The sequence below is a fragment of the Pleurodeles waltl genome, chromosome 10 (genome assembly GCF_031143425.1).
Source record: "Pleurodeles waltl isolate 20211129_DDA chromosome 10, aPleWal1.hap1.20221129, whole genome shotgun sequence".
NCBI classification, from domain to species: domain Eukaryota; kingdom Metazoa; phylum Chordata; class Amphibia; order Caudata; family Salamandridae; genus Pleurodeles; species Pleurodeles waltl.
The window spans coordinates 1,063,495,849-1,063,519,600 of NC_090449.1; the positions used below are offsets into that span (position 1 = coordinate 1,063,495,849).

A 23,752-nucleotide genomic window follows, 5' to 3' on the forward strand; every position below is an offset into this window, starting at 1 on the left:
TGAATACATTCCAGGAGGTCTTAGTGCGAGGGGCAACCAAACTTAATATCCCGCTGGCGGTGCCGGCTCCATCGACGTCCGTAATCTTGGAGACCTTGCATCACAGGACATCTTCAAGACCTTTGCTTCCACTGGTTCCGGGTCTTATTGAACCGGCAATGGACATTTTTCTTACACCAGCTGCAACAAAGTCTGCTCCTTCCAGACTTATTAAAAAATACCGTCCACCAGAAAAGTATGCTCTACTGCATCCATCACCATGAAAGCAGCCAGTGCCACTGCTTTATTAGGGAGATATGATCGAGCCCTCTGGGACTCTGTACTGCAGTTTGCGGAGCATCTTCCTAAGGACAAAAGGGAAGATTTCCTGGAGGTCGTGGGCGAGGGAGCTATGGTTTCTAACCAAGTTATAAGTGCTGCAGCGGATTCTTCGATACTATCCGCACATAACTATGCTCACGGAATAGCGCTCAGAAGACATGCATGGCTGCGACTTACATCGCTTAAACCTGAAGCACAGCAGAGAATACAAAATTTACGTTTCTCAGGCTCCACTTTGTTCGGCTCTCATGCCGATGACGAGATGGGCCCGAATGAAGTCTGAGCTGGATACCCTGAAAGCAGTAGGCATGGAACGACCGAAAGAACAGCAAAAGGTATTCCGCCCATATCAACGAAGACTGTTCACCCACAGGTATCAGACTCCACATTGGATGTCTTCACGCCCCCAGCAGCAGCATCATAGGGGTTTCTCCACACAACGAAGGTCAACAAGGGGTCGTTCAACACCTCAAACTCAGGCAACTCGACAGGCTCCCGCGTCTAAGCCCTGAATCTTTGCTTCCCCCTCCTCCGTTATCCACTCCGGTAGGGGGAAGTATCTGAAATCATCTGGACGAGTGGCTACGCATCACAACAGACGCCTGGGTATTGAATATTGTGAGACATGGTTACGTTCTCAGATTCACCAGTCCTCCACCATCTGTTCCACCCAAAACAACCAGCCGACACCTCGAAGCTCTTCAGTTAGAAGTCACCATTCTATTACAAAAAAGTGCCATAGAACCCGTCCTGATCAGCCAACAAGGGAAGGGGATTTATTCGAGGTATTTCCTTGTGCCCAAAAAAGACAAGCAAGAGTTTCGTCCCATTTTAGATCTAAGGACAGCAAACAAGTGGATTCGCAAAGAGAAATTCAGGATGCTATCCTTGCACCAAATTTACCCACATCTTCCTCAGGGTGACTGGCTCTGTGCAATAGACCTTTGCGACGCTTACTTTCATATTCTGGTGACCAAGAAACATCGAAAATTCCTAAGGTTCACCGTCGGAAAACGTCATTACCAATTTGCGGTTCTGCCCTTCGGCCTCAAATCAGCGCCGAGGACTTTTTCCAAATGCATGGCGGTGGTAGCCGGCCACTTGAGGAAACATTGAATATTTGTCTACCCCTATCTAGACGATTGGCTCATAAAGGCCGCCAGTTATCTAGAGGCACAACAACATTTCAAATGGACTCTACAGCTGTTGCAGAAGCTCGGTCTTCAAGTAAATCTCCTGAAATCCACAGCAACACTTATTCAGAGGTTGCATTACTTAGGGGCCATTATAGATACCAATCTAGGAAAGGTGTTTCCTTCGGAGGAACGACGATTATCGATTCTCCAAAAGTGCAAACAACTGCAAGAGACTCCACAGACCACTGCAAGAGTAATAGCTTCTCTACTGGGCTCAATGGCGTCATGTATCCATCTCGTTCCCAATGCTCACCTCCATATGAGACCATTACAGGAAAACCTGGAGGATGAATGGAGTCAACTAATGAATGAATGGGAGAGCAAAGTCCTCCTTTCTCCCCACGCCCTACAGTCCCTCAAGTGGTGGTGTCTACCCGACAATCTCTTGGTGGGGATTCCGTTACAACATCGGCCTCCAGCTCAAACCATCGTAACAGATGGTCACTGCTCGGATGGGGAGCGCACATGGAACATCTTCGAGTCCAAGGCAAGTGGTCACAGAAAGAGAGTCTCTATCATATCAACCTGCTGGAGGTTCGCGCAGTCCACCTTGCGCTCAAAGCTTTCCTTCCCTCTCTGAGAGAGGAAACTCTCCTTCTCCAGACGGACAACGTGGCCACTATGTACTACGTAAACAAACAAGGAGGCACCAGGTCCAGGATTTTATCCAGAGAGGCTCAGACAATCTGGCATTAGCTTCTAGCCAGGAACATGTCGCTAGTAGCAACTCGCCTGCCTGGCATCCAGAATGTTCAAGCGGATGCTCTCAGCCGCGTAATGGACGAGAACCACGATTGGGTTCTACACGACGACGTCGTTCATTCCATTTTCGCACTATGGGGTACCCCCTCTATAGATCTATTCGCAACCCCAGAAAACAAAAAATGGCAAAACTTCGCCTCCAGATATTACCATCCAGGGACACTGGGGAATGCCCTGTGGATAATCTGGTCAGGAGCATTTCTTTACGCCTTTCCGCCGCTTCCCCTGATTCCGGCGGTCCTCCAGAAGTTATCCAATGCTCAGTCCAAAATGATCCTGATTGCTCCGGAATGGCCACGCCAATGGTGGTTCCCAGACCTTCTTCACTGGTCACTCAAACCACACATCAGGCTCCCTTATCGTCCGGACCTGCTCTCGAAGTTCAGAGGGCAGATATCCCATCCCAACCTCTCATCGTTGAGTTTGGCAGCATGGCTCCTGAGCTAGTGCAATATGGGCACTTGAACTTACCTCAGGATTGTATGGAAATCCTGAAAGAAGCAAAGCGCCCTTCCACACGATCCACTTATGCAAGCAAGTGGAAGAGATTCTGCGTGTGGTGCTTAGACAACAACATTGACCCGATATCCTGCGGAGAGGAGTCTATTCTGCCATACTTGCTAAGTTTGGCAAAATCGGGCTTACAATTGTCATCAATAAAGGTACATTTGGCGGCTCTAACAGCATACAGAAAGAGCCCCTCACAAACTTCCTTTTTTCGAATCCCAGTTATTAAGGACTTCCTGGAGGGTTCAAACACGGTTTTTCCTCCCATTAGAAGACCATCTCCTCCATGGGAACTGAATGTTGTCCTATCGCGTCTGATGCTACCTCCATTCGAGCCAATACATAAGGCATCACTTCAGCATCTCACATGGAAAACTGCTTTTCTAGTGGCAATCACTTCAGCGCGTAGGGTCAGCGAAATCCAGGCCCTTTGCGCTCAAGGACCCTACACGGTTTTTCATTCTGCGAAAGTGGTAATGAGAACTCATCCAAAATTTTTACCTAAGGTAGTCTCCGACTTCCATGTGAACCAAACAATTTCATTACCGACTTTCTTTCAAAATCCAACTACTCCTGCTGAGAGAACTCTGCACTCTCTGGATGTAAAGAGAGTCTTGAAATTTTACTTGGACAGGACAAAAAGCTTACGGAAATCACAACAGCTTTTTATTAACTATGGCCCAGTTAGAACAGGGTTGGGCACGTCTAAGCAATCTTTATCCAGGTGGATTGTTTCATGTATAATGTTATGTTATCAGTTAGCAAAGAAATCCCTTGGTGGTAGGCCAAAAGCCCACTCTACTAGAGGTAAGGCAGCTACTACAGCCTTGATGAGAAATGTCCCTTTGGCAGAAATATGTAAGGCTGCCACTTGGAAGTCGGTCCATACCTTTACTAAGCATTACTGCCTTGATACAGACGCTAGGGCAGATGCGCAGGTTGGACAGGCCTTGCTCAAGAATTTATTTGCTTGATTCATGTTTTCTCAGTATTCTTCTGTCTACTCCACCGTGGTTATGGGGATGGGCTTGCTACTCTATTCAGTGCTTATGACTATACATGGAAATCCCCTACGAGAGAAGGAATGGTTTCTTACCTGTAACTCCAGTTCTCTCGTAGGGGTATTTCCATGATAGTCATAAGGAACCCTCCCTCCTCCCCGGTGGAGTTGACATAGAATATGAATATTATCGAGGTTGGTACTCCAACAAATGTTTGGTTTCTTCATGTCAGGTTACAAGCCTCCAAAAAAGATCTGAGGCAACTGCCTTTTGCTGTGCATGATGGGAAACAGGAAGACTTTACTTTCTTAAGGGTACAGCTCTATTTTCATGCTGTATAATGGCAGCCTATGGGCTACACTGCCCTGCATTGTTTTATTCTCATGAGAGGTGTAAATAAAATATGAGAATGTATTTGTTAATATATTTATCAATCAATATCAATCAATCAATAATTTATAAAGCGCGCTATGTACCCGTTTATAGAATAAATAGATGTTTAAACGTGAATTTACACTATAACTGTTTTTTCTTTTAACAATTTGGCCTGTGTAGCTGTTCACATAGGCTGCACAGTGTTATTCTTAAGTGTTTTTTGACAAACCTTTTTTCAAAGGGTTGGTATTTGCACTTAAGAATATGCTTCCACCAGTGCTCCGGGGTCCCCGCAGGCGCGCGGAACTATTCAGTGCTTATGACTATCATGGAAATACCCCTACGAGAGAACTGGAGTTACAGGTAAGAAACCATTCCTTCTCTGGCAGAGTCTTAGGGATTTCGTACTGACCCCTCTAAGGAAGGCAGCCATGGATTCTGTCTCTGGTCCAGTCCTTTCTTTACAGGTGTGCAGAGCATCAACAAGTAAAAGGTTAAATATTAGATAAGCGGGAGGGCTCTCTAAATGCCCAATGAAATCCAGAGTTCACCCCCAAAGTATTATCTGGAACCTGTTCCTGCACTGCACATTATACTCTTTCGCGTAACCGCATCCCATGACTACAATTTGGGGTCAAACAGACACTTTATAATACTGTATTTCAGGTAGGCAGTCCCTGATCACAACTGAAGGCAAAGGTTGTGGGGCTGGTCCTTCAGCCAAGGCTTTCTTTTCTGAGGTGTGGGCTATATGGCCAAGCTAGAGTTGCACCGGTGATACTGATTTGAAATTTGAGCCACAGCACACAATCTGTTTCCTAGGAACACATATTAAATGCAACACAATACATATTGCTTTACAATATATTCCACCTGGAGGGCAGAATTTAAGGGTGTCATTACATAACAATCTATTAGCAGAGTACTACAAAATCTTCTGCCTACCAGGATTTTTATGGGCATACTTCAGGGATTTTGTACATACAGGTGGCACTCTAACCTGATTATCCCATCTGAGTTGGTCCAGCATACTGGCATATATACGCACACAACTTGTACTGAAAGATAGGGGAATGATGAAACCCAGTTGCGAACTACTGCACACATTTTTCAGGGATAGTGAATAGGCATTTAGAACAGTTCACCAGACCTATCCTTCTTTTGGAACCATCTGCCACCAGTTGACCATAACTAGTGGCACACTGTAAGGAAATGCCTCTTTGGCATGGTTACCCCCTGACTTTTTGCCTTTGCTGATGCCAAGTTATGATTTGAAAGTGTGCTGAGGTCTGCTTCCCAGGCCCCATCACCAGTGTTCTTTCCCTAAACCTGTACCTTTGTTTCCACAATTGGCACACCCTGGCATCCAGGTAAGTCCCTTGTAACTGGTACCCCTGGTACCAAGGGCCCTTATGCCAGGGAAGGTCTCTAAGGGCTGCAGCATGTCTTATGCCACCCTGGGGACCCCTCACTCAGCACAGACACACTGCTTGCCTGCTTGTGTGTTCTGGTGGGGAGAAAATGACTAAGTCGACATGGCACTCCCCTCAGGGTGCCATGCCAACCTCACACTGCCCATGGCATAGATAAGTCACCCCTCTAGCAGGCCTTACAGCCCTAAGGCAGGGTGCCCTATACCATAGGTGAGGGCATAGGAGCATGAGCACTATGCCCCTACAGTACCTAAACAAAACCTTGACATTGTAAGTGCAGGGTAGCCATAAGAGTATGGTCTGGGAGTCTGTCATACACGAACTCCACAGCACCATAATGGCTACACTGAAAACTGGGAAGTTTGGTATCAAACTTCTCAGCACAGTACATGCACACTGATGCCAGTGTACATTTTATTGTGAAATACACCCTAGAGGGCATCTTAGAGATGCCCCCTGAAACCATACCCGACTTCCAGTGTGGGCGGACTAGTTTTAGAAGCCTGCCACACACCAGACATGTTGCTGGCCACATGGGGAGAGTGCCTTTGTCACTCTGTGGCTAATAACAAAGCCTGTACTGGGTGGAGGTGCTTCTCACCTCCCCCTGCAGGAACTGTAACACCTGGCGGTGAGCCTCAAAGGCTTACCCCCTTTGTTACAGCACCCCAGGGCACTCCAGCTAGTGGAGTTGCCCGCCCCCTCCTCCGGCCACAGCCCCACATTTGTCTGCAAGGCCGGAGGAGATAATGAGAAAAACAAGGAGGAGTCACTGGCCAGTCAGGACAATCCCCTAAGGTGTCCTGAGCTGAGGTGACTCTGACTTTTAGAAATCCTCCATCTTGCAGATGGAGGATTCCCCCAATAGGATTAGGGATGTGCCCCCCTCTCCTCAAGGAGGTGGCACAAAGAGGGTGTAGCCACCCTCAGGGCTAGTAGCCATTGGCTACTAACCCCCCAGACCTAAACACACCCCTAAATTGAGTATTTAGGGGCTCCCAGAACCTAGCAAGATAGATTCCTGCAACCTAAGACGAAGAAGGACTGCTGACCTGAAAGCCCTGCAGAGAAGACTGTGACACCAACTGCTTTGGCCCCAGCTCTACCGGCCTGTCTCCCCACTTCAAGAAAAACTGCAACAGCGACGCGTTACACAGGGTCCAGCGACCTCTGAAGCCTCAGAGGACTACCCTGCATCTAAAAGGACCAAGAACTCCTGAGGACAGCGGCTCAGCTCCAAAGATGAAACATCTTTGCAACAAAGAAGCAACTTTTAAAGACCACACGTTTCCCGCCGGAAGCGTGAGACTTTGCACTCTGCACCTGACACCCCCGGCTCGCCCTGCGGAGAAACAACACTACAGGGAAGACTCCCCGGCAATTGCGACCCTGTGAGTAGCCAGAGTTGACCCCCCCCCACCCCAGCCCCCCCAGCGACGCCTGCAGAGGGAATCCAGAGGCTCTCCCTGACCGCGACTGTCTGCTTCAAAGAACCCGACGCCTGGTAAAGACACTGCACCCGCAGCCCCCAGGACCTGAAGGATCCGACCTCCAGTGCAGAAGCGACCCCCAGGTGGCCCTCTCCCTTGCCCAGGTGGTGGCTACCCCGAGGAGCCCCCCCCTTGCCTGCCTGCTTCGCTGTAGAGACCCCTTGGTCTCCCATTGAACTCCATTGCAAACCCGACACCTGTTTGCACTCTGCACCCGGCCGCCCCGTGCCGCTGAAGGTGTACTTTTTGTGCTGATTTGTGTCCCCCCGGTTCCCTACAAAACCCCCCTGGTCTGGCCTCCGAAGACGCGGGTACTTACCTGCTGGCAGACTGGAACCGGGGCACCCCCTTCTCCATTGAAGCCTATGCGTTTTGGGCACCACTTTGACCTCTGCACCTGACCTGCCCTGAGCTGCTGGTGTGGTAACTTTGGGGTTGCCCTGAACCCCCTACGGTGGGCTACCCTGGACCCAACTTTGAACCCTGTAGGTGGTTTACTTACCTGCAAAAGTAACAAACACTTCTCTTCCAGGGGATCCTCATCAATAGTCATAAACATTGAATATTCCCGCCCTTGTGCGGGGACCCCGGAGCATATATAAAATACACATATATAAAGTATGAAATATGCACGAAAAATAAATATAGCATTTTTAGTAGACACATTTTCATATTAAACTCATATATACATGTGTAAAACAGCAATGCAGACTATAATCATAAACAGGCTAAAATGCTTTATTTCTATGGAGTTTTTTATTCTTTTTTTTTTTTCTAATTGTTCTCAAAATTACAATAAGAGAAAAAATATCTACTAAAACCACATCACTGAGCCCAGGGAAATCAGCAGTAGTAATCATCAGAGAAAAAAGATTTAAAAACTACATTGAAAAACACTAGAGCATTCTTAGCCAATAGGCTGCATGCAGGTTAACACAGGAGAACCATAAAAACTTTGGCACCGTGCCTTTAAGACCCTGAGCACCTCCAGTATCCCACCATGCCTCAGGGGTGAAGGAGAGGTGACAGTTGGTTCACAGTTAGGTTAGTTCTTTTTTCCGGCTTCTTCTGAGAGGATCCTGGAGCATTGAGCTCTCAGTTTTTCTGAGTTTTTCTCAGAAAAATACTTTGGAACAGCGTTTTTTCCTACTTTACTCGACATCATTGTCTGAGCTTGGAAGTTTTTTTTCTGACAAAAAAATGCCTTCACTTTTTGTGAAATGCCCTTCCTGTGGGAAGAAGAAGGCCCAGTCAAATCCACACACTCTGTATTTGTGTGCTTGCCTTAGAGTCACTGCCCTGACACTTGCAAACACTGCAAGAACATGTCAAAGAGGACTCTGAAGGACAGTGAAAAGATCAGGCTTCATGGGCTTTACGAGAGGCAGAAAACATCATCCTCTTCGCTTCCCAGGCAGCCAACAAGCCACTCTCAGGAGAGACAGGCTAGATCGACGTCAGCAGGTAGGAAGATACCTGTTTGTTCCCCGTCGACGTTGTCGATGCCACCATCTCACCGCCATAGATCGCCGTTGACGGTGACCCGACCGACGTCGAAGGATACGGCGTCGAGAGAACACCGCAGGGGCATATCTCCGTAGACGGCAACCCGCCGATCGACGTCGAGCCATCACCGGCGTGCCCATTCGCCACCGTTGGCCTCGCACCCCTCGACGTCAAGAAAGGCGGCGTCGAAATCGCCCCAGCGGCGAGAGCGAGGACATCCGCCGTCGGCTGCCCACCGCTCGACGTCGAGGCACATGACGGTGAGCAGGTCGCGGTCGAGAGATCGCCGTTCGCCGTCGAGACACAACGTCGAGACAGGAACAACCGGCGGCGCTCCCTTCGACGTCATTACGGCTGTCGACGTCGACGCAGGTTTTACCTGTCCTGCAGGGAGCAGAACATCGGCTTCCGCCACCAGATAAGACCACTCCATCTCCAGTGGTCTCCATAAGAAGTGGTTCATCTCGGTCGAGAGCGGCCTCATCGGGGCATGTCTCACCCATCAATTTGTCACCAAGATGGTTGGAGAGCCTTAACAGACCAACGGCGTCCCCGGATTCGCAGTATTCAAGGATGTACTCTTACTGCCTCTTTCCTGAGAACACCGACAGCGCGGGCAGGACGGGCTCGTTCTGCTTCTCACCAGCCGACCACGAGGCCTGGGCGCTCTGCTACAGCGTCTCGCAGCAGGTCACGTTCCCAGCGACGATCTAGGTCACGATCAAGACACAGAAGATCACCCTCTTGGTCATCGTCAGGGTCATCCGTCAGACAATACTCGCCCACCTTAACAGATTCTCCACCAGCTAGGGTTTCCCCGGTGGACGACATCACTACTTTTAATGAGGTACTTGTCAGGGGAGCACAGAAGCTAAACATAGAGGTTCCAGAACCATCAACCTCATCATCAGTCATTTTTGAGACTCTACAGCATAGAGCGGTTTCGAAAAAGCTACTGCCGCTAGTGCCTGGTCTGTTGCAGCCAACCATGGACACCTTTTTAGCGTCAGCCACCCTCAAATCGGCTCCTGCTAGGATTTTGAAAAAATATAAAGCGCCTGAACAAGATCCTTTATTTTTCAGAACGGATCCGCCGCCTGACTCATTCATATTGGCCGCAGCCCGAAAAACTCACTCATTGGCATCATCCTCCACGGTTCCACCGGACAAAGAGAGCAGACATCTAGACTCTCTGGGGAGAAAAATGTGCGGCACGGCGGCATCTATGATGAAGGTCTCCAGCGCGTCTGCACTCCTAGGCAGATATGACCGTTCACTGTGGGACTCTCTGAACAGGTTCACAGAAAAATTACCTAGAGAGGACAGGCAGGACTTCCAAGAGATCCTTCAAGAGGGATGTCTGTTCTCCAACCAGGTCATCAGCGCAGCGGCAGATGGGACAGACTTAGCTGCACATGGATACGCACATGGAATTTGTGCAAGAAGGTCTTCCTGGTTGAGACTGACTGGATTAAAACAGGAAGCACAACAGCGTATCCTAAATCTTCCGTTCAACTGGAACTCGCTGTTTGGTATCCATACGGACGAAGAAATGGCGCGCATGAAGACAGAAGTGGACACCATGAGGGCAGTAGGCCTGGAGAGGAAGAAAGACTTCAGGCGAAGGTATAGACCTTATGACAGGCGCCCTTTCCAGCAGAGGGTTCAAACCCCTCACTGGTCCCAGAGGCCACAGCAGAGGCAAGGAAGCCTGCTTTTTCAGTCTTGTAAGGCCACGAGGGAACGAGGGTCAAGTAGACCACAACAGTCCACACCCAAAGCGCCGGCCAAACTATGAGGACTCGCTTCCCTTAACACTGTGCACCACTCCGGTGGGGGGAAGTATCACAGACTTTATTCACGAGTGGCGTGCTATCACAAAAGACAAATTGGTGCTCAACATTGTCGAGAATGGCTACTCTCTTCTTTTCCGGCAACCTCCACCGCACTTGCCACAAGCCAAATGCAATCTGTCTCACGTCAGCCTATTGCGCAAAGAGGCTCTCGCCCTTTTACGAAAGAAGGCAATAGAAAGAGTTCCACTCGCGCACAGAGGGAAGGGGGTTTACTCCCGTTATTTACTGGTAGCGAAAAGAGGCAGAGAGGGCGTTTTCAGACCAATTCTGGACTTACGGCTACTGAACAAGTACATAAAAAAGCAAAAGTTCAGGATGCTGGCTCTTCACCAGATTTTCCCTCAGCTACATCAGGGAGACTGGATGTGCTCCATCGACCTGCTGGATGCATACTTTCACATCCCGATAGTTCCCAAACGTCGGAAATTGCTGCGCTTCCAGATAGCCTCACAACACTATCAGTTCAAGGTACTACCATTCGGCCTGAAATCTGCCCCCCGCGTTTGCTTGAAATGCGTGGCAGTGGTAGCAGCACATCTACGAAAACAAAAAATCTTCATTTACCGATACCTAGATGACTCGCTACTGAAAGCCTCCTCTCCGGAGCAGGCGAGAACCCATCGGGACATTGTGCTCATTCGAGTCTCTAGGTCTTCAAGTCAACTACCAAAAGTCCACCTTGATTCCAACGCAGAACCTGCACTTCCTGGGAGCAATACTAGACACAGAGCTCCAAAGAGTGTATCCTTCGGAGGAACGACTATTATCAATAAAGAAAAAGTGTCAGGACCTGTTAAAATCCGACGCACCTACGGCCCGTCAGGTGACATTTCTGCTGGGCGCCATGGCCTCGTGCATTTTCATTGTCCCGAATGCCAGGCTACGTGTGAGGCCTCTCCAAGAGGCGTTGGAAAACAACTGGAGCCAAAGGACAGGTCGCTGGGAGGACAGCGTGCGGCTGCCGATAGCAGCACGTCAGTCATTGCAATGGTGGATGCACAGACCTCACCTGTCAGTAGGGGCTCCGTTTCACCAGGTAATTCTATCCGACACTCTGGTAACGGATGCTTCTCTTCAGGGATGGGGGGGCTCATCTAGGTCCCCTTCAAGCTCAGGGCCTGTGGTCCGACAACGAAAGAAAGTACCACATCAATCTGCTGGAGCTCAGAGCGGTCCATCTGGCTCTCAAGTCTTTTGCTCCATTGATTCAGGGGAAATCTCTCCTAATACAAACGGACAATACAACCACAATGTATTATTTGAACAGACAAGGGGGAACGAGATCCCTACCCCTATCTCGGGAGTCCCAAACAATCTGGCATTGGCTCCTGGCCAGAGGAATGTCGCTTACAGCGGTTCACCTACCAGGTCAACAATACTTGGAAGCAGATTTCCTGAGCAGACACCTAGAGGACGTCCACGATTGAGTCGTCGAAGACATCTTCGCTCAATGGGGTCGGCCTCAATTGGATCTCTTCGCAGACGAGGTAAACAAGGAATGCCCAGACTTCGCGTCCAGGTTCTACCGTCCGGGATCTCGAGGGAATGCCCTGTTGATCGACTGGTCAGGGATATTTCTCTACGCTTTTCCACCGATCACCCTCATACCGGCAGTGATCAACAAACTTTACAGATCCAGCACCAGAATGATTCTCATAGCTCTGCAATGGCCCTGTCAGTTCTGGTACACAGATCTCCTCAACCTATCGGAACAACCTCACAGGAGGCTGCCGTGCAGACTGGATCTTCTGAGCAGGATGGAGGGCAGGGTATTGCACCCCAACCTACCCTCTCTGAGCTTGACAGCATGGCTCCTGAATTCCTGCAGTATGGGCACCTAGGGCTCTCGCAGGAGTGCATGAACATCTTGAAGGAGTCCAGACGACCTTCCACGCGGCGTTCTTATGCTTTTAAGTGGAAGAGGTTCTACATATGGTGCTGTCAGCAAGGTCAGAATCCCATACGGGCTCAGTAGGAGGTCATACTGTCTTACTTACTACATCTGGCAAAATCCGGTCTGCAGGTATCATCTATTAAGGTACATTTCTCTTCCAGGGGATCCTCATCAATAGTCATAAACATTGAATATTCCCGCCCTTGTGCGGGGACCCCGGAGCATATATAAAATATACACATATTATACATGTGTAACAAACAGTCATGCAAGCTATCATGTTAAAAACAGGCTAAAATGTTTTATTTCTATGAAGTTTTTTTTTTTTTTTTTTTAATATTAAATACTACAATAGAGCATAAATATGTACCCAAGCTCCTAAAACTAGGCTTAGGGAAGTAAGCAGTAGCAAACTCTAGAGGAAAAAATAGAAAAAACTGCATTGAAAAACAACGCAGCCAATAGGCTGCATGCAGGTTAACACAGGAGAACCATAAAAACTTTGGCACCGTGCCTTTAAGACCCTGAGCATCTCCAGTATCCCACCATGCCTCAGGGGTGAAGGAAAGGTGACAGTTGGTTCACAGTTAGGTCAGTTCTTTTTTCCGGCTTCTTCTGAGAGGATCCTGGAGCATTGAGCTCTCAGTTTTTCTGAGTTTTTCTCAGAAAAATTCTTTAAAAAAGCGTTTTTTCACTTTTCACTCGACAAATAACACCTTTGTCTGAGCTAGGCAGGTTTCTTCTGACAAAAAAATGCCTTCACTTTTTGTCAAATGCCCTGCTTGTGGGAAGAAGAAGGCCCAGTCAGATCCCCACTCTCTGTGCATAGTGTGCCTGCCTCAGAGTCACTGCCCTGACACTTGTAAGTACTGCAAGAACATGTGTAGGAGGACTCTGAAAGACAGAGAGAAGATCCGGCTACATGGGCTTCAGGAGAGGCAAAGAACATCGTCCTCCTCACTTCCCAGACAGCCAGAAGGCCATTCTCAGGAGAGAATGGCCCGGTCGACAGGTAGGAAAGTACCTGTTTGTTCACCGTCGACGTCGTCGCTACCACCGTCTCACCGGCATAGATCGCCGTTGACGGCGACACACCCGACGTCGAAGGGAACGGCGTCGAGGGATCAACATCGAAGGGGCAGGTCTCCGTCGACGGCAGCCCGCTGATCGACGTCGAGCCATCGCCGGCGTGCCCGGTCGCCGCCAAAGGCTGTGCCCCCCCAGGGAGCAGAACATCGCCCCACGCCAGACAAGGCGCCATCTCCAGTGGTCTCCATACCGAGCGACTCTTCTCGGTCAAGAGCGGCATCATCTGGGCATGTCTCGCCCATCAACCTATCTCCGAGATGGCTGGAGAGCCTCAACAGACCAGCGGCCTCCCCAGATTCGCAATATTCGCGAATGTATTCGCCTACTGCCTCCCTGCCAAGAACGCCGTCACCGACAGCCAGGGCAGAACGGGCTCGTTCAGCTCCTCGCCAACCGACCGCGAGGCCTAGACGCTCGGCTACAGCGTCTCGCAGCAGGTCTCGCTCTCAACGAAGATCCAGGTCGCGGTCAAGAAGATGATCACCCTCTTGGTCTTCATCAGGTTCATCTGTCGGGCGTTACTCACCCACCCTAACAGATTCACCACCTGCTAGAGTCTCACCGGTGGATGACATTACCACGTTCAACGAGGTGTTGCTAAGAGGAGTGCAGAAACTCAACATAGAGGTTCCAGAACCATCTACCTCCTCATCGGTCATCTTTGAGACTCTACAACAGAGATCAGCGTCGAAAAAGTTGCTGCCTCTAGTGCCTGGCTTGTTGCAGCCAACCATGGACACTTTTCTGGCACCAGCCTCGCTTAAGTCTGCCCCGGCTAGACTTCTAAAAAAATACAAGGCTCCAGAACAAGATCCTTTATTCCTTAGAAAGGATCCGCCACCGGACTCGGTTATCATAGCTGCCGCCCGAAAGACCCACTCGGTGGCATCTTCATCCACGGTGCCCCTGGATAAAGAGAGCAGGCATCTAGACTCTCTAGGGAGAAAGATATGCGGGACGGCGGCTTCAGCAATGAAGGTCTCCAGTGCGTCTGCGCTCCTGGGCAGGTATGATCGTTCTCTGTGGGACTCCCTCACTAGATTTACTTAAAAATTGCCCAGAGAAGACAGACAAGATTTCCAGGAGATACTACAAGAAGGATGCCTGGTATCCAACCAGGTTATCAGCGCGGCAGCAGGTGGGGCGGATTTGGCTGCTCATGGGTACGCACATGGTATCTGTGCGAGGAGATCTTCCTGGCTGAGGCTCACTGGCTTGAAACAGGAAGCACAACAACGCATCCTGAATCTCCCATTTGCCGGGAACTCTCTATTCGGTGCCCATGCAGACGAAGAGATGGCCCACATGAAGACCGAGGTGGATACCATGAAGGCAGTGGGCCTCGAAAGAAAGAAAGATTTCAGGCGGAGGTACAGGCCGTATGATAGGCGCCCTTTCCAGCAGAGGGTTCAAACCCCTCATTGGTCGCAAAGGTCACAGCAACGACAGGGACGCCCTCTTTTTCAACGGAGAAACACAAGGGAGCGAGGGTCAATTAGACCTCAACAGTCCACTCCGAAAGCACCCACCAAGCAATGAAATCTCGCTTCCCTCGACACTGTATACCACTCCGGTGGGGGGGGGAAGTATTACGGCTTATCTTCACGAGTGGCACTCTATCACAAGAGACAAATGGGTGCTCAATATTGTCGAACATGGCTATTCTCTTCTTTTCAAACAGCCTCCACCACGCTTGCCACCAACCAAAGACAGTCCATCTCATCTCAGCTTGCTACGCAAGGAGGCTCTCGCCCTCCTAGAAAAGAATGCCATAGAGAAGGTTCCACCTGCACACAGAGGACAGGGGGTCTACTCCCGTTACTTTCTAGTGGCAAAGAAGGGTCGAGAGGGCGTTTTCAGGCCAATTCTGGACCTACGGCTGCTGAACAAATACATAAGGAAGCAGAAGTTCAGAATGCTAGCGCTTCACCAGATTTTCCCTCAACTGCATCAGGGAGACTGGATGTGCTCCATCGACCTACAGGATGCGTACTTTCACATCCCAATAGCTCCCAAACATCGAAAATTCCTGCGCTTCCGAGTAGCGTTACAGCATTACCAGTTCAGAGTTCTACCCTTTGGCCTGAAATCTGCCCCAAGAGTTTTCTCGAAATGTATGGCAGTGGGGCGGCACATCTCCAAAGACGAAGGATATACATATATCCATACCTACACGACTGGCTACTAAAGGCTTCTTCTCCGGAGCAGGCGAGAAGCCAGCGGGACATTGTACTAGGAGTTTGCAAAGCTCTAGGTCTTCAGGTCAATTACCAGAAGTCAACCTTGATTCCAACGCAGAATCTTCACTACCTAGGAGCTATCATAAACACAGAACTCCAAAAAGTGTATCCTTCGGAGGAACGACTATCCTCAATAGACAGGAAGTGCCAGGACCTGTTGAGAGCCAGCGCACCTACGGCACGTCAGGTGACATCACTGCTGGGCTCCATGGCATCGTGCATTTTTATTGTCCCAAATGCCAGGCTCCACATGAGACCCCTCCAAGAGGCATTGGAGACCAACTGGAGCCAAAGAACAGATCGCTGGGAGGACACGGTGCGGCTACCGGCGGTAGCACTTCAGTCATTGAGATGGTGGATGCACAGACCTCACCTGTCAGTGGGTGCTCCGTTTCACCAGGTGCTTCCATCCGACACCCTAGTAACAGATGCATCTCTTCAGGGATGGGGGGCTCATTTGGGTCCTTTTCAAGCGCAGGGTCTGTGGTCGGACAAGGAAAAGCAGTACCACATCAATCTGCTAGAACTCAGAGCGGTCCATCTGGCTCTCAAGTCTTTCATACCGCTAATTCAGGGGAAAACTCTCTTGATACAGACGGACAATACAACCACGATGTATTACTTGAACAAACAAGGGGGAACGAGGTACCTACCCCTATCGCGAGGGTCCCAAGCGATATGGCATTGGCTCCTGGCCAGAGGAATGTCAATTACAGCAGTTCACCTGCCAGGTCAGCAGAACGTGGAAGCAGACTTTCTAAGCAGACACCTGGAGGACGTTCACGATTGGGTCCTACACGGCGAAGTCGCAGAATACATCTTCGCGCAATGGGGTCGGCCTCAACTGGATCTCTTCGCAGACGAAGTAAACAAGAAATGCCCAGACTTCGCATCCAGGTTCTACCGTCCGGGGTCTCGAGGGAATGCCCTGTTGATCGACTGGTCAGGGATATTTCTTTACGCTTTTCCGCCGATTCCTCTCATTCCGGCAGTGATCAGCAAACTTTACAGATCCAGGACCAGAATGATTCTTATAGCGCCACAATTGCCCCGACAATTCTGGTACACGGATCTCCTCAACCTGTCGGAAAAACCTCACAGGAGGCTGCCGTGCAGACCGGATCTTCTGAGCAGAATGGAGGGCAGGATTCTACATCCCAACCTACCCTCTCTGAGCTTAACAGCATGGCCCCTGAATTCCTGCAGTATGGGCACCTAGGGCTCTCGCAGGAGTGCATGAACATCTTGAAAGAGTCCAAACGGCCTTCCACGCGGCGTTCTCACGCTTTGAAGTGGAAGAGATTCTACATATGGTGCTGTCAGAAAGGTCATAATCCCATACGGGCGCAGGAGGATGTCATACTGTCCTATTTGCTTCATCTAGCGAAGTCCGGTCTGCAGGTATAATCTATTAAGGTACATTTGTCTGCTATTACAGCCTATCGCAAGTCACCTTCTCAGGAATCCTTCTTTACAAAACCTGTAGTCAAGGATTTCTTAGAAGGTTTGAAGAAAGTTTTTCCGCCAATTCGGAGGCCTTCTCCTCCATGGGAACTGAACATAGTCCTGGCAAAACTTATGGGCCCTCCTTTCGAGCCTATACATAAGGCCTCTTTACAACACCTTACGTGGAAGACGGCTTTTCTAGTGGCCATTACTTCAGCGAGGAGGGTCAGTGAAATCCAGGCCTTGTCTTCAAAAGAACCGTACACGGTTTTTCATGACAATAGAGTGGTTCTTCGAACTCACCCATCTTTCCTTCCGAAGGTGGTGTCAGAATTCCATATTAATCAGACCATATCTTTACCGACGTTCTTTCCCAATCCGGAGACTCCGGCAGAGAAAGCATTGCACTCATTAGACTTGAAAAGAGTGCTGAAATTTTATCTGGACAAGACAAAATCGATTAGACACTCTAACCGCTTGTTTGTAAACTATGGTCATTTAAGGACAGGAGAGGCAGCATCTAAGCGAACAATATCAAGATGGATAGTTTCTTGTATTGTTAATGCATACCAGTTGGCTAACAAACAACTACTTGCTAGACCTAAAGCGCATTCCACAAGAGGAAAAGCGGCTTCTGCTGCCCTCCTTAATAATGTTCCAATATCTGAAATTTGTAAGGCTGCTACATGGAAGTCTGTACATACATTTACTAGACATTACTGTTTGGACTCAGATGCAAGAGCAGACGCCCAAGTGGGGCAAGCCTCTCTGAGAAATTTGTTTGCATGATACACATCTATTCCTGCACTTCTATTGGACAGTCCGCAGAGTCAAGGGATGGGCTTGCTAATCTATTCAATGTTTATGACTATTGATGAGGATCCCCTGGAAGAGAAGGATAAGTTACTTACCTGTAAATCCTAGTTCTCTTCCAGGGGTATCCTCATCAAAGTCATAAACAACCCACCCTCCTCCCCGGACGCACGTCTCCTAGAAGTGCAGGACACACTATCTTTCAAATCGGCTACACAGCTTGTCACCGTAAAAAAGTACTGACCTAACTGTGAACCAACTGTCACCTCTCCTTCACCCCTGAGGCATGGTGGGATACTGGAGGTGCTCAGGGTCTTAAAAGCACGGTGCCAAAGTTTTTATGGTTCTCCTGTGTTAACCTGCATGCAGCCTATTGGCTAAGAATGCTCTAGTGTTTTTCAATGTAGTTTTTTATCTTTTTTCTCTGATGATTACTACTGCTGATTTCCCTGGGCTCAGTCGTGTGGTTTTAGTAGATATTTTTTCTCTTATTGTAATTTTGAGAACAATTAAAAAAAAAAAAAACTCCATAGAAATAAAGCATTTTAGCCTGTTTATGATTACAGTCTGCATTGCTGTTTTACACATGTATATATGAGTTTAGTATGAAAATTTGTCTACTAAAAATGCTATATATATTTTTCGTGCATATTTCATACTTTATATATGTGTATTTTATATATGCTCCGGGGTCCCCGCACAAGGGCGGGAATATTCAATGTTTATGACTTTGATGAGGATACCCCTGGAAGAGAACTAGGATTTACAGGTAAGTAACTTATCCTTACCTCCCCCAGGAACTGTTGAAAATTGCAGTCTAGTTTTGAAATAGCTTATTGCCATTTGTGTGAAAACTGTACATGCTATTTTGCTAATTCAAAGTTCCTAAAATTCCTGAGTGAAATACCTTTCATTTGAAGTATTACTTGTGAATATTGAACCTTTGGTTCTTAAACTAAGAAAATATATTCTTCTATACAAAAACCTATTGGCCTGCAATTGTCATTGAGTGTGTGTTCCTCATTTATTGCCTGTGTGTGTACAACAAATGCTTAACATTACCCTCTGATAAGCCTACTGCTCGACCACACTACCACAAAATAGAGCATTAGAATTCTCTTTTTGCCACTATCTTACCTCTAAGGGGAACCCTTGGACTCTGTGCATGCTCTTCCTTACTTTTAAATAGTACATACAGAGCCAACTCCCTACACACACTTTCGGTATTGGGGACTCCGGTGGTTAGATGAGCTGCAGTGGCACTGTGCCAGGGACTAGAGCCTACACAGATGCTCCAGGTAAAACATTGTAGCTTAATTTTCCGTCTCAGGTTTCTTTTGTAGCAGTGTCTCAGGATCCCACTTGCATCTGAAGATATTCAGTGTCTATAAATTCAGTACAGAATTCAATGTTGTGGGCTAGGATTACATGCAAGTATCTTTTTCATACAAATTGATCATTTACAATTGAAGCCTTTACAAAACACACATCTTTCTTGGGTTTTGCACTAAAGTGTTATTCTTGAATTGGTGTGTTTCTTTCCCATTAGGCATATGCAGCTGTTAATTATCATTGTGCTGAAATGGACCAACCTGGAACTGAACTAATTCAAACTGAATTCCCTGTTCATGAGCCCACTCAGTCTTCTGGAAATAGCCCTCAAAAAGTAAGTTTTTATTGAAAAGACTCTGATAGCAATACTTTAAGAGGTTTCTTCATATAAACTTTTCAGAATGATTTTAACCTGTCTAAAACATGCAGAATTACCAATTCCATGCAGGTCTTTTCGTGCACTACAAACCTTTTTTCTGATTCCAACATTGTTATAGACTTAATGAGATCTGTTTGATTAGTCTCAAAGCAATGGATTGTTTTTCAGGGAGTCTGATCTTACTTTTGCATATTTCCTGTCTTGCTGTGAATCATCTGTGATAAACTCTCTTTCTATTCTTTCTGCCTTACACTCGAAAATGTAATGACGTCGAATTACATCTTTCCATGAAAAAAGTTATAATTTGATACCTTAAATAAACATGTTTTTTTAGGCAAGAGTGGCGGATCAAATATGCAAGGTGTTTCCATTACTGAGCCCTGGTGCAAGTTTTTTATTTTCTAAGAAGATGGCTGATGAGTATTAAATCCATATGTTCGGTGGCATGTGTAGCTGCAGATACACATGCTGTGCATAGTCCGCCGTCTGGTGTTGGGTCGGAGTGTTACAAGTTGTTTTTCTTCGAAGAAGTCTTTTCGAGTCACGAGACCGAGGGACTCCTCCTACTTTGGTTCCATTGCGCATGGGCGTCGACTCCATGTTAGATTGTTTTTTTTCCGCCATCGGGTTTGGACGTGTTCCTTTTCGCTCCGTGTTTCGGGTCGGAAAGTTAGTCAGAATCAACGGAAAATTCGTCGGTATTGTTTCGTTCGGTATCGGGTTAGATTAGAATCGACACCGAATCTTGAAGAGCTCCGGTAGCCCTTCGGGGTAATTTCGATCCCCCGTCGGGGCCTGGTCGGCCCGACCGCGTGCAACATCGAGACTGATGGAACGGACCCCGTTCCGATTCTGTCCTAAATGCCACAGTAAATATCCCTATACAGACCAACATTTGGTCTGTAACTTGTGCCTGTCACCCGAGCACAAAGAAGAAACGTGTGAGGCCTGTCGAGCGTTTTGGTCGAGAAAAACGCTCCGAGACCGAAGAGCCAGAAGGTTGCAGATGGCGTCCACGCCGACAGGACAACAACGGTTCGAGGAAGAGGGAGAAGAAGAAACATTCTCCATCCACGAATCGGATTCCGAAGAATTAGACGTCGAAGAAACCGTGAGTAAGACGTCGAAACAAGCATCACAAAGAAAAACAGACAAAGCCCAGGGGACGCCACTGCCGACAGGCCATGGCTCAACCCATAAAGTAGGTGACCGTCCATCGGCACCGAAAAAGGGCGAGCTGGTGCCGAGATCGTCCGACTCAGGTCGAGACACAGGCACGCAGCAATCTCAGGACCGAGAAACTGCCGCAGAAAAGGGTCGACACCGAGACAGCGGCACGGAAGATGCTCGGCACAGAGATAGCGGCACCGAAGATGGTCGACGCCAAGAAGGTACGACACCGAAAAAGAGGAAAATCTCTTCGGAGCCGAAAACAACAAAAGACACGGTTTCGGTGCCAAAACGCCCAGCAACCGAACCGAAAGCCAGTTCCTACTCAGAGGAACAATCATTGTCCTCCCAACTTCAAAAACACAGATTTGAGGAGGAATTACAAACAACAGCTGTAGATCACACGCTAAAGCGGATCTTTATACAAAGTGGTACAGGGAAGATCAGCACCCTTCCCCCAATCAGAAGAAAAAGGAAACTAGATTTCCAACAACAAGAAAAAACACCACAAGCAAAAGTGGTGAAGAAGGTAACTCCACCACCCTCTCCACCACCGGCAGCTCATATATCACCGGCACAGACTCCGTCACAATCACCAGCTCATACCACCATGAGCCAAGATGACCAGGACGCATGGGATCTCTATGACGCCCCAGTATCGGACAATAGCCCTGAGTCGTACCCCACTAAGCCCTCACCACCTGAGGACAGTACAGCGTATGCTCAGGTGGTAGCTAGGGCAGCAGAGTTTCATAACTTATCGCTACATTCAGAGCCTATCGAGGATGACTTCCTTTTTAACACCCTGTCCTCCACCCATAGCAATTATCAAAGCCTTCCTATGCTCCCAGGAATGCTAAGGCACGCTAAACAAATCTTTAAGGAGCCAGTTAAAAGCAGAGCAATAACCCCAAGGGTGGAGAAGAAATACATGGCACCACCCACAGACCCTGCTTTTATTACATCACAACTGACACCAGATTCAGTTGTTGTAGGAGCAGCTCGTAAAAGAGCCAACTCGCACACATCAGGCGACGCACCACCTCCAGACAAGGAGAGCCGAAAGTTTGATGCAGCCGGGAAAAGGGTTGCAGTACAAGCTGCAAATCAGTGGCGCATCGCCAACTCGCAGGCACTCCTAGCGCGATATGACAGAGCCCATTGGGACGAGATGCAGCATCTCATCGAGCACCTCCCCAAAGAATTCCAAAAACGGGCAAAACAAGTGGTTGAAGAGGGACAAAACATATCCAACAACCAAATCCGTTCTTCTATGGATGCAGCAGATACAGCTGCAAGAACTATAAATACTGCTGTAACGATAAGGAGGCACGCATGGCTGCGCACATCCGGCTTCAAACCTGAGATACAACAGGCAGTGCTCAATATGCCGTTCAATGAACAACAATTGTTTGGACCAGAAGTGGACACTGCAATTGAAAAATTAAAGAAAGACACTGACACAGCTAAAGCCATGGGCGCACTCTATTCCCCGCAGGGCAGAGGCACATTTGGCACATTTCGCAAAACTACTTCCAGAGGAGGGTTTCGAGGTCAAGCCACACAAGCCAGCACCTCACAAACAACACCGTCTACCTACCAGGGACAGTATCAAAGGGGAGGCTTTCGGGGCCAATACAGAGGGGGCCAATTCCCAAGAAAGCGGGGAAAATTTCAAGGGCCCAAAAACCCTCAAAACAAGCAGTGACTCACAAGTCACTCAACCCCTTCACACAACACCAGTGGGGGGAAGACTAAGCCAGTTCTACAAATCTTGGGAGGAGATAACAACAGACACTTGGGTCTTAGCAATTATCCAACATGGTTATTGCATAGAATTTCTCCAACTCCCTCCAAACGTCCCACCGAAAACACACAAGATGTCCAAACAGCATATAGACCTTCTAGGACTAGAAGTTCAAGCATTACTGCAAAAAGACGCAATAGAATTAGTACCAAAAACACAAAAGAACACAGGAGTTTACTCACTGTACTTTCTAATACCGAAAAAGGACAAAAGTCTGAGACCAATATTGGATCTCAGAACACTAAACACCTACATCAAATCAGACCACTTTCACATGGTCACGTTACAAGACGTAATACCACTACTGAAACAGCAAGACTACATGACAACGTTAGATCTAAAAGACGCGTATTTCCATATACCGATACATCCCTCGCACAGGAAATACCTAAGGTTCGTATTCGAAGGAATACATTACCAATTCAAAGTGTTGCCATTCGGAATAACGACAGCACCAAGAGTCTTTACAAAATGTCTAGCAGTAGTAGCTGCACATATCAGGAGGCAGCAAATACACGTGTTCCCGTACCTAGACGATTGGTTAATCAAAACCAACTCGCTAACAAAGTGTTTACACCACACAGATTATGTTATACAAACCCTTTACAAACTGGGTTTCTCCATCAACTATGCAAAGTCACACCTTTTGCCGTGTCAAACACAGCAATACTTAGGAGCGACAATCAACACAACAAAAGGGATAGCCACTCCAAGTCCACAAAGGGTTCAAAATTTTCACAAGGTGATACAAGCTATGTATCCAACACAAAAGATACACGCAAAGATGGTCTTAAAACTCCTAGGCATGATGTCCTCATGCATAGCCATTGTCCCAAACGCAAGATTGCACATGCGGCCCTTACAACAGTGCCTAGCATCACAATGGTCACATGCACAGGGTCACCTTCTAGATCTGGTGTTGATAGACCGCCAAACATACATCTCGCTTCTATGGTGGAACAGTACAAATTTAAACAAAGGGTGGCCTTTCCAAGACCCAGTGCCACAATACGTGATGATAACAGATGCTTCCATGACAGGGTGGGGAGCACACCTCAATCAACACAGCATCCAAGGACAATGGGACGTACATCAAAGAAAGTTTCATATAAATCACCTAGAATTGTTAGCAGTA

General features: G+C 48.1%; 1 protein-coding gene across 2 annotated transcripts in view; it reads left to right on the forward strand.

The window, feature by feature from the left end:
- Positions 1-23,752, forward strand: part of DAZL (deleted in azoospermia like) — a 580,342-nt gene that overhangs the window by 436,921 nt on the left and 119,669 nt on the right. For both annotated transcript variants that reach the window (XM_069212083.1, XM_069212082.1), the window contains exon 9: positions 19,479-19,595. In XM_069212083.1, coding sequence (XP_069068184.1) covers positions 19,479-19,595 — 117 coding nt within the window. The remainder of the gene's footprint in view (positions 1-19,478; positions 19,596-23,752) is intronic.